At 34.7% G+C, this 10,890-nt stretch overlaps 1 protein-coding gene across 1 annotated transcript; it reads right to left on the reverse strand.

The window, feature by feature from the left end:
* Nucleotides 1-472: 472 nt before the first annotated feature.
* Nucleotides 473-7,308, reverse strand: LOC125812328 (probable prolyl 4-hydroxylase 4). Its single transcript, XM_049491842.1, has 7 exons — nucleotides 7,111-7,308; nucleotides 6,362-6,419; nucleotides 6,147-6,251; nucleotides 4,018-4,075; nucleotides 2,993-3,168; nucleotides 1,172-1,241; nucleotides 473-1,066 (listed from the first exon to the last, which is right to left on the reverse strand). The coding sequence occupies exons 1-7, from the start codon at nucleotides 7,230-7,232 to the stop codon at nucleotides 768-770; spliced, it is 888 nt and encodes a 295-aa protein (XP_049347799.1). The 5' UTR covers nucleotides 7,233-7,308; the 3' UTR covers nucleotides 473-767.
* Nucleotides 7,309-10,890: the final 3,582 nt, after the last annotated feature.

Consider the following 10,890-nt stretch of genomic DNA (forward strand, 5'->3'; position numbering starts at 1 on the left):
TTCAGGATATATGAGTCAAAATTAGGTGTAGTTTGCTCTATATACATTGTATCTAAGTAGATTCACATAGATCTTGTATACATAGACAATCTCGCTCGCCTGAGAATACACACACATGCATATGTTATTCCGTTTGCTCATATAACTGATCAGTATCACGACTTCTCACGAGCATCCAAAGCTCAAGTATTATTTATCCACGTATAAAAATATTTACACGTTTTGATTACTTAATAATTCTAATAAATTGTTCACACCAAGCATTAAAAAGATGATTAGTAAATTGTTGGAGTGGATCAAATACAAAGCGTGTAAAGGAAAAGTTATCCTAATGAACAGTGAATGAAAACTTAATTTTAATTATACTTTGCCAACAAGAATCTGGTAACATTCTTGTGTCAAGTCCAATTAACTTTCTGAGCTAATGGATGCACCACTCATTACATACCATTCACTGAATAACCAATCTTTTAAATTTAATATATAAGAATATCAATTTGTATTAGATAGTAAATGCTGAGTAACAAAACCTAATTAGAGTCTCTGCATTCTCGTAATGTTTTACATATACATGTAGTATACATGTGTTTGTGTGACACCCACAAAGACGAACTTCGTTCTGGAAGAAAGAAAATAGTAGAAGGTTACTTGCAAAATAGCAAGAACATGACCCGACAGATGATATCATCTGAGAAAACAGAAGACAAACAAACGAAAAAGAGAAAAAGAACTAGTGTTTTTGAACTGATTCAAGTGGAAGAAACAAGTTAACAAGATTTGCAGCTCTTTCTACAGCTTCCTGGGAGGTCTGTACTTCCAACCATATATTCTGGATTCTTGGTGCATTCCCCAAGTGCAGCCCATCTCTCACAATTCTCGTTATGATCAGCACAATGTCCTCCTTCAGATTCCACTGTTTTGTCAAATGAATCCACATGAATCCACTTTGTTGCTGACCACTTCTCACCCTCGATAACAGGGCACCCACCGTGGAGGCTCATAGGATCAGGAACAGCATTTGGATGGAGACTGAAAAAAAGAAGTGCATCTCCTTTTCGTGGTTTAACTAAAACATTCCCAGAAAAAACAGAAACAGAAGCAAATGCAGATTAGATTTTGTAGCAGCTGGAACAATGCAACAATATTGAGCAGTTATGTATTGTAGGCTCACCAGCAATACCCTTCTTTGCACACTCGGACAAACTGTTGTCAGCTGCCATTGACCTACGCCGAGTTGATACCTGTAAGGATAATCAGTTTTTATAGAGAAACATACAACTGATAAACAATGGCATTTTTCTATTTACTCTGAAAATGAACTGAAAACAATGATTTAGGAAATTGAATCTGGAAATGAGACGAAGAAGAAGCAGATAGCAAAGCAAAGTTACCCTTGGTGAATCAAAAGTCATGTCACGAGGAAGATCTAATCCATGGACATACAAATAAAGAGCAAAGAGAAAAGAGATGAATAAAATGTGAAATAAAAGTGACATTAATTACCCCACAATTCATGAAGTTGCCTGCTTGATAGCATGTCTTTCTGAGTGTTAACATGTAACGGAAGCAAAAATGCAGCTTTACTATTCTAAAGATACCCTAATTAAGACAACTATATGCCGCCACATCAACATGAGCACAACACTTCTGCCCTCTTTCTACTCCTGCTGCTAAAAGCTAGTAGAATGCAAAGGTACCTATTACCCTGATGGTATGTTTAATTTTCTTATGATTGTTGAAGTGTGTGACCATCTCATCAAAATGCTTAAGTTGTTAGGGGGAGTACATTTTTACTTTTCTTAATCAAGTCTCAACACGCCCCCTCACGTATGGGCATGATTCTTTTTTCATAGGCCAAACACGTGGAGTTTTTTTTACAGATGGGTGGTGGTGATACTCGAACTCACGACCTCTGCCAAATCTAATACCATGTTGAAGTGTGCGATCATTTATTTTAAAAGTTTAAACTGTTCGAGGAGTACACTTTTATTTTCTTAATTAAGCTTCAACACACACCCCTCACGTACGGTCTTACTTCTTTTTTTCATAGGCCAAGCACATGGAAATACTTTTGTTAATGGGTGGCAGTAAGACTCAAACTCATACTCATACCGTATTGAAGTGTGTGACCATCTCAATTCTCATCTAAAAGCTTAAGTTGTCAACATTTTATTTACTTAAATTATGTCTTCAACAGCCCCCCACACGTGCTGGCCTGACTTATTTTAGGGTGTCAAGAACGTGAAAATTCTTTTTGATAAAAGGTGGCGGTGTGACTTGAACCCAAGACATTTATCTGCTTTGGTACCATGTTAAGAAATGAACCTGGGCTGCAGGAGTGTTAGCATCCCACATCAATGTAAGATGGGATAAATTTCTTCCTAGTATGGTCTTGGACAATTCTCACATCATGAGCTAGCTTTAGAGTTGAGTCAGGCTCAAGCCATTTCTTGACAATGATAAAGTAAAGCATGACATTTATCCTTGATTATGATTTGTTTAGGTGAAAAGGAAGGGTGGAGAAAAGCAAAAGAGGTAGCTAAAGGTTATTTTCTTTATTGGTAAGGAAGTGGAAGAGGATGGGACGCAGAAGTAGAAAGGTATTTTAGCTTTTCCAGTCACTCTGGAACTGGTTCACAAGGAGGACATATATATATCTTTTGCTTCCCCTCAAATCCTCCAAACAATAAGAAGCAAGTGATGAACACCTCACTGAAGGGAAACAAACCAAGGAGCTTCTTATCCTTTGACCTTCCACTCCCCCTGGTAGAACCAGATATGCTGAAAAATAAACTTGTCATTTTTTTTTCTAAAAACGTCATCATCATGAATTTCTAGACTAATCTCTGGTTTGAATGCCTATCTCAAATGATGATATTCAAGGAGACAAAGTAGCATAAAACAAACTCATACATGGCACCTAAGAAGCAAAAATAGAGCAGTGCATTGTATCAGTACAAAGGAATAAAAAAGGGGAGAAACACAAACTAACCTCTGCTTCAGGGAAAGCAGTTTCACCACCTTTCTCTACATCACTGAGATACATGAGCACAGTGGCTAACCGGTGTCCACCACGAACAATATTAACCTTGTCGGTGAAGTAATCATGGTGTGGCTCATATCTCTGTCCTTCCTCATATCTTAGAACTTGCATGTCTTCTCCATTCTCTGGGGGAGACAAAAAAGAAATAAGCATCAAACTGAAACCCCTTGACATAGTATGGACCATAAAGAGAGTGAAGAAAGCATCTAAAGTCTACAACAACAGATTTTGGAATACATTTGATTTCATAAAACCACAGCCAAAGATACCAAGTCCTTCAAACAACAGTTTCCTTCTAACATGTTACTTCTTACTGACACTGTGCATTGTTCAATCTTTAGTTTATCTCCTCTTTCAATCAGAGAATCACCTTATATCATATATTCTTTGCACTAACTCTAATATGGTAGGACTGAAAGTTCAGAACTTAACAAAGACGAATAGTTTAGCAGTATTGTACAAGTATTAGACAGTACATAAGTTAATAAAATTAATATAGAGCACACGGATAAGAAGCATATAAAATCTTGCAATGACCAATAGGTGTGAGAGAGACAGATAAAACAGAATATTAAATTATATGACTAAATGAACAGTGAAACAGAAAGGGATAACTTGGAAAATTATGATTTCATACTTTCTTTGTTTCTTCTACCTGATGGTGTTCTTTTAGCATCATACCATGCAACTTTTTCTTATAAAGATTATCCAAAACATTCGTAAAACTTTACAAAATTCCAACCGCCCGATCTATTTAAGGATTTATGACGGAGTATAAGTGGATTGATCAATTACTGATGTTGAATCAATTACCAAAAAATATTTTCTTGAAGTCAGTAAAGAATAGCAATCAAGTCCATTTTATTTGTGCCAGACATACTTCAAGTGGGAATTAAGAAGAGTCTTCAAATTTGCCACTAATTATGGATGGTTTGGTTATCCTAGATTGTGATATCCTTCGGAATAAGTCAGACCTTTAGGTAGAAAAGTCCAAGTCGCTATCTTCTCCTCTATCCCTGTGACAATAGGATCCTGCAGCAAAAAAAAAAAGAAACAAAATGAAGAGCTGACACAATCAAAGGTACAGGATTGTAAAATTGTATATCGAGTAGACAGCAAATGGTTTTTCAAAAAACGATCAGCGCCTATGTTACTCGCTCTTCAAAAATATGATGCGTGTAGGATTCTCCAAAAGTAGTGTATTTTTGGAGAATCTAACACGGGTGTGGCATTGAAAGTGAAGAGTCCGCGCAACTTAGATCAGCGCCATATGTTCCCCATCACGATTCATGCTAATTGCTTAAGGAAGTAGTGATCCATTAAAAAGAGTTTTAAAAATAAATGTCCTAAATATTTTGGATCTCTACAAGTCATCTAAAACCACTGAATATTGGAAATGATAATAGTTACTATTTAATTAAATGATCACCAAATAATCGTTGTTACATTAATCATTTTTATAAGAGTTATACGTGGGCTTTAGTTACTTATTGTCTTATTCTCATTCACAGAACTAATTTAATTGGAAAAAGAGGTCATTGAATCAAGTAGTAATTCCAAACCGAACAGGCCTTAACAATCTTGTTTCTCAGTGAATTTGTTTTTCTGTGTGCTAGTCGACTATTAATGTCTCTGTGTCTTTCTTCTCCCCTATGCATGCTAAATTATTTAAAGCAGGTAACATTAGCATCAAATGTATTCTCCCACTCAAACCAGCAAAGAGTATAGACAAAAGTAGAGTTTTTTGCTTTATTATTCTTGACAGAAATGGACCCTTAATTTGATGCATATCTCATACTTTCTAGGAAGAATCACAAATGGATCTCAAATCCCCATTTGGTTCTCATAAATAGTTGATAAGTTTGACTTAGACTAGTGCTTTTATTCGGACGAACATACAGGCAATATTTCAACACTTAAAATCAATTATTTATGATTGTAGAGATAGGCTCAATTTATTCTTACTATGTCAAACTTTCATACTAGGTTAGGAAAGGATTCTAAATGAATTGCGACATATACATGTAATAAAACTGTAGATCTTTCCAACTAAGTGCACTAACTAACATTTCACCAATCAGTTAGTATTGGCCTAGCTGTTGATAGTTTCAGCCTACAGGTCCTCTAGCTTAGAAACAGCACTCATAAACTGAAAAAAGTATGGTGGAAGTAGAAAAAATTAACAAAAATCATTTACCACTTAACAAGATTTTCAAACTTTTTCCATGCTTCATAATGTTTCAACACTTAAATATCTTCTCATTGTGCACAACATCACATCAATGACATCCTCCTAATCAGCAATCTCATAAACAATATCACCACTTAAAAAAAAAAAAAACAAATGCATGAAAACTCAGCACAGAAAATGTGGAGGCATAGTAAGAATGTTTCAACTACAGCAAATGGGGTCCATACACAATAGGGCAAATGTTTAAGTTCTAACATTACCATACACTTGAATCAACAGAACATTTGGGTCCTGATAAATTATTGCAAGAATTTTACAAAAGAAACAAGCCATAAACTGATCTTTTTAATCATAAAACCAGCAGGAAATACACAGAACTTCTAGTACTTTTCATTTGTATTCTTATTCTATGTAATGTTGGCCTTAGATGAATTCAATTGGGGAACATAACCTCATATAGCTGAACCCAACTTGTTTGGAACTGAGGCAGAGTTGCTGCTATTAACAATTTGGTCTTTGCATCTCAAAGTTAAACAAAAGAAGAATGCAAACAGATGCCCCTAGGGAGCAGCTTGCCTTTCTTTCATTCCGATGCTCCTGGAAGAGCCCAATGCTCTTCATTATAAAGCATGCCTTTTTTTGGTATAAACTTCTTAAAAGAACCACCATACATGTGCACCCGGTTGAGTTACAGATCCATCAACAAAAGGATCTTCTAATCCAGGAATGATCCTCTACCACACTTAAGTGATAGAAATTCATAAAACTAGAAATACATGTCACACTTTCAGATTACTAACATTGATGCTTAGTTGCTAACTCATTTTTCAACATAGATAAACAACAAAACTGTAGTACTTATACAGTAATACGATTTAGCAATATGACAATGAGGAAAGTTATGAAACAAACCTTTGCTTTGCTAATGAACATTCCGGAGCTAGTCCTGACCTCACTAAGCTTACTTTCCCCAGACTCATTATCTGCCACAGCTGATCTTTTCAACTCTTTTTTTGCCTACACCACAATTGACAAATCAGCTTCCAACACAAACAGATCTCAACAACTTTATCCAACCAAACATAAAATAACATTCTCCAAAAGTATAAATCGAAATAAATACTCACAAGAGATACCAAATGATTACATTCTTCGTCCGTGAGAAAACCTTCATACACAAAAGCTCTGCAAACAGTCACAAATAGCAAACTCTGTAAAACACTACAGCATTACGAAATTCTTCAAAAACTTGGCTTTTTGCCCAAAAATATTGCAACTTTGAAAACTAGAAACTGGAAAATGAAGGAATACCTAGCTTTTCATATAATATGTATAGCTAAATCAAGGAAAATTGGAAAATAAATTCAAAATTGAATATCTTTTCAACAAAAAAATGTTGCACTTTCTAGACTTGAAACCAAAAAATAGTGAAATACCTGTTTCCATGAAAAACATATAGCTAAATGGGCGAGGTAATACAACATTACAGGCAAAATGATAAAATATTGCACTTTCCTTAGCTTTGAAACCAGAAGATAGTGAAATACATACATTTCCATGAAAAAACATAAAGCTAAATCAGTGAAATACTACAACGTTACAGGAAAATCTTAAAACTTGTTCTTATTTTTTTTTGCAACAATATTGCATTTTCTTAGATTCAAAAGCAGAAGATCGTGAATCGGTGGAACACTACAACATTACAGGGGTGGAAAATTTAAATTGACCTTTTCTTCCAGCAATACTGAACTTTTTCTTAGCTCCAAAATCGGAAAATAAACATAAAATTACAGGGGAAAAATACTCAAAATGTTGAATTCCTATCCGATAACATTGCAATTTTCTGAGGTTTTGAAGTGGGAAAAGAGTGAAATACCTAGGTTTCCATGAAATTTGCTTGACTTTAGAGGGATTGATGATTGCGGAGCATGATGATTTAGTAACGAACACAGCGATCAAGAAGAATAAGAAAGTGAAGATCTGCGAGAAGATATTCATGGAGCGAAAGATTGAAATTTTCTCGGGAAAATGTTGAATCCAATTCGCGTGAACTGTCGCTTGAATATTCAGCACATGAAACAGATCGTCGCTATTATTTTATTTCTCTTTTTATCCCTTCTTTGGAAATAAATTGTTCCAACCTCCTCTAGAATTTGATCAAATTATACAATTGTATGGGTCGTGGTCAGTGATAAATATTCATTCATCTTTAGTTGAATTTGAGTTTTTTTTAGTACGGTGTAACCTTATTAGGAAGCGTTTTTCAACGTGGACTTCTCGGTGTACATTCAAGTTTAGTCAAATTTTAATACGGATACTAAATATCGAGTAGAAAATCAAAAAATAAATCAAGTATACTATTGTTCTTCTAGACCGGAATTGTGTTTTTGATATAAACTATGTTAGTATCTATTTTCTCTTAACTTAGAAAATGTTATTATCTATATAGGACGAAATGGTCTAATGGACCCTCAAACTTGTATGCATTTGTCGTATGAACCATTTTACTTAACTTTTTATCAACTGAACTCTTAGACTCAATTAAAAGAAGAATTTTAAACTCCTCTTATCATTTGTAGTTCACTCGCTCTCAAATAGATGACATGGCATAATTATCTTTATTAACTATTTTTTAAAATTATTTAATAAAAAGTAATATAATAAAATTTTAATTTATTCTTTAAAATAAAATTTGAAACTCCATACATCCTCTCCTCATTCCAACCTTGAAACGGTGAAAAACTACTGGAGAAAGGTGTTGTCGTCGTCGCCACTCTTGCCGGAGAGACTACCTATACTCTTTCCCTCACTCGTTTTCATCTCCGCCACATATCCTCACCATCTTCTTTTCCTCATTCTCCAACCTCCATAAAATCAGCAATCTAAGTCGTCGCCGCACCACCATATCTGGCTGAAAGTCTCTTCAGCGTTGTAACCAGATACTCGATCCCACACTCACCAACATTGTTCTCCTCTCCACTGATCAGCACTCTCTCTCTCTCACTCTACTTTAAATTAGTGGTCTCCGACGAGCACCACCATTGCCGCCCTCTCCCTCCGATGACGAATCATTGAACTCAAAGAGGTGTCTATGTCAAGATGTCTTAAAGAAGATGACAAGAGTGTGGAGAAGAAAAGAAAAGGGGTTAGGCATGGGATGGAGATGGCTGAAAATTGAGGTGGAGTGGGTGAAAAAGATGATGGGGGTTTTTAATTAATTTTTTTAAGAAAAGCTTTATTATTTTATTCTTTTACTACTATTTTTTAAATTGAAATGTGATACTCACTCGCCTTAACGTGCGTGAAGTCACACACTTTTGTCAACTCAGTCTTTCTATTGTCACATAAGCTTGGTCAATAGTCAGAGAGGTTTTATTGAGATGTGTGAGGATGAGTAGTGGTTATATAATCAACATCCTTACAGTGATGTTGACCAAACACAAGTATGTTGTCAGGATTTTTGTCACGACCCAGACCGTCGTGATGGACAACTACACTAACCCTCCGGTGAGAGAACCATTACTATAACCCAAACTAAACAACTTAACCAAAAACTATGCATTTAAAGATACAGAAGCAGGTTTAAATGCAAAAATGAAATGAGGTGTTCCCATAAACTCCGGGAATTAACAAGACTATCAAACATTGCGGAAATATTCCCTAGAAACTAAAAGTCAGTGTACCAAAACTCTAACAAAATCATAAGTCTAAAGAAAAAGGGGTACAACCGCGAAAGCTAAAACAACTGAATATCTAAAGTACTAATCTAAGTCCGAATAAAATAGACTGAGCAAAAGGGAGAACTTATGGTAGCCTGGAGCTCACCCTTGAATTCGATTTGATCACTGATCTCTTAAACGAGGTCTGTCAGTAGCCGCCTGAAGATGTCATGTATTCAACAAAGAAAGAACAAGTGTAGTATTAGTACACAACCACAGTGTACTGGTAGGATCACACGGCTATTCCAGTAAGCGAAACATATATAAGCAGTCACAACATAGTAAACATGACATGTACAAAATATATATACACATTGGTTATCATTTTAGAGCAACAAACAATCTTCCAATATCAATCACCATTAAATATGAATGTACTCATCACAAATAGATACACAACACAATTCAATGGTCCTCTCACGGAACCCAATCCAATGGTCCTCTCATGGAACCCATACCCAAAGTGTTAGTGTGCCAGAACGTGACACTCGATCCCAATTAGTGTGCCGGAACGTGACACCCGATCAAATTTATGTGCCGAAATGTGGCACCCGATCCAATATATGCGTCGGAACGTGGCACCCGGTGTGTTGAAACGTGACACCCGATCCAATCATCATACCACAATCACCAACACAATGAAGCAATTACCCACATACATCACACAAACATGAAATCAAACCATCACCTACCTCGAAACCAAGCTTGAATACCCCTAAGGCGCTTGAATCTTCCAGTTTCGGATTCTTTTCGCTTGTTCTAGGTCTACAAACAATTATTGAGATTTACAATACTTTTTACGTAGTTTCCAAATTAAATAGTACATGTTACTTCTTTTGTCCCATTTTATGTGACACAAATAAATTAATATGAATAAAAAAAAATTATAAGCACTCAACAAATATTTTAAGTTGTCAATTATCATGATTTATAATATTTTTTATGCAATTTTTAAATGTATAAAAAAAAATTATAAAATAAGACAAACAAATAAAAAATTCGATTGATTCATGAAATTAATCTATCTGTGCCGCATAATATGAGACAAAAGAAGTAACATGTATTATTTAATTTGAAAACTACGTAAAAAGTATTGTAAATCTCAATAATTTACAACATTTGATTGACTCTTGAAATTCTATCTATGCTACATATATTGGGACAAGGGAAGTAACATATATTATTTAAAAATTACGTAAAAATCACTATAATTTACAATAATTAACAACTTAAAATATTTAAAAATCATATTGAAATTTAATTGACTCTCTAGATTTTATTTATGTCACATAAAGCGAGGCAAAACAATAGTTATTGGGTCCGTGCTAGCACGAGCACTTGTGACTTGTACTAATATAAAATAGAAAGAAATTTCTTATTCTTCTATAGGCTAGCTTGACAAGCAGCCCTTCCTCAAAGATTTCTTTTTAGCGTAGTTCAACTTTTGCTCATTTCTCAGTTAATTATCTTTGATCAAGTTTATCAACCTTTCAACAATGATGTTCTTATTCTCGGTCACCTATTGAAAAAAAAAAATCACCACTTCAGAGGATTTTTCTCAATTTTGATTCAAGGGGGATGTTAAACAATTAAATCCCGTAATCAAAGTAAATTTGTTTAAGTCGAAACAAGCTAACTTATCGTTCACAAATCAAATCCCGTGGAACATTTTATTATTTTGACACGTCGCAACAACATATAATGGACTATCAGTCCATTGATTTATAATATTTTGGCAAATGTCCAAAATAAATTTGAGATTTTTCTTCATCTTTATGTTTCCTACTGCTACAAGAAGTAGAAGCAACCCTTTAATAATTTTTCTATCTTTAGTCATACTTTACAATCTATCGACCACTGGCCTATTTATAGAAACAGAGAAGTGATTTAATTAATCATGCAAAACAAGTAGCAGTAATTATAGAAAGAGAGAATAC

This window comes from Solanum verrucosum, unplaced genomic scaffold (genome assembly GCF_900185275.1).
Source record: "Solanum verrucosum unplaced genomic scaffold, falcon-dt-bn FXZP01000115.1, whole genome shotgun sequence".
Taxonomy (NCBI): domain Eukaryota; kingdom Viridiplantae; phylum Streptophyta; class Magnoliopsida; order Solanales; family Solanaceae; genus Solanum; species Solanum verrucosum.

Excerpts from the sequence above, each read along its gene's own strand:
- LOC125812328 (XM_049491842.1), bottom strand. The coding sequence starts at position 7,232 with ATGAATATCTTCTCGCAGATCTTCACTTTCTTATTCTTCTTGATCGCT. Across the intron at positions 6,252-6,361 it reads GTAATCATTTGGTATCTCTT|GCAAAAAAAGAGTTGAAAAG; the intron begins GTGAGTATTTAT and ends ATTGTGGTGTAG. Across the intron at positions 4,076-6,146 it reads TGTTCATTAGCAAAGCAAAG|GATCCTATTGTCACAGGGAT; the intron begins GTTTGTTTCATA and ends TTTTTGCTGCAG.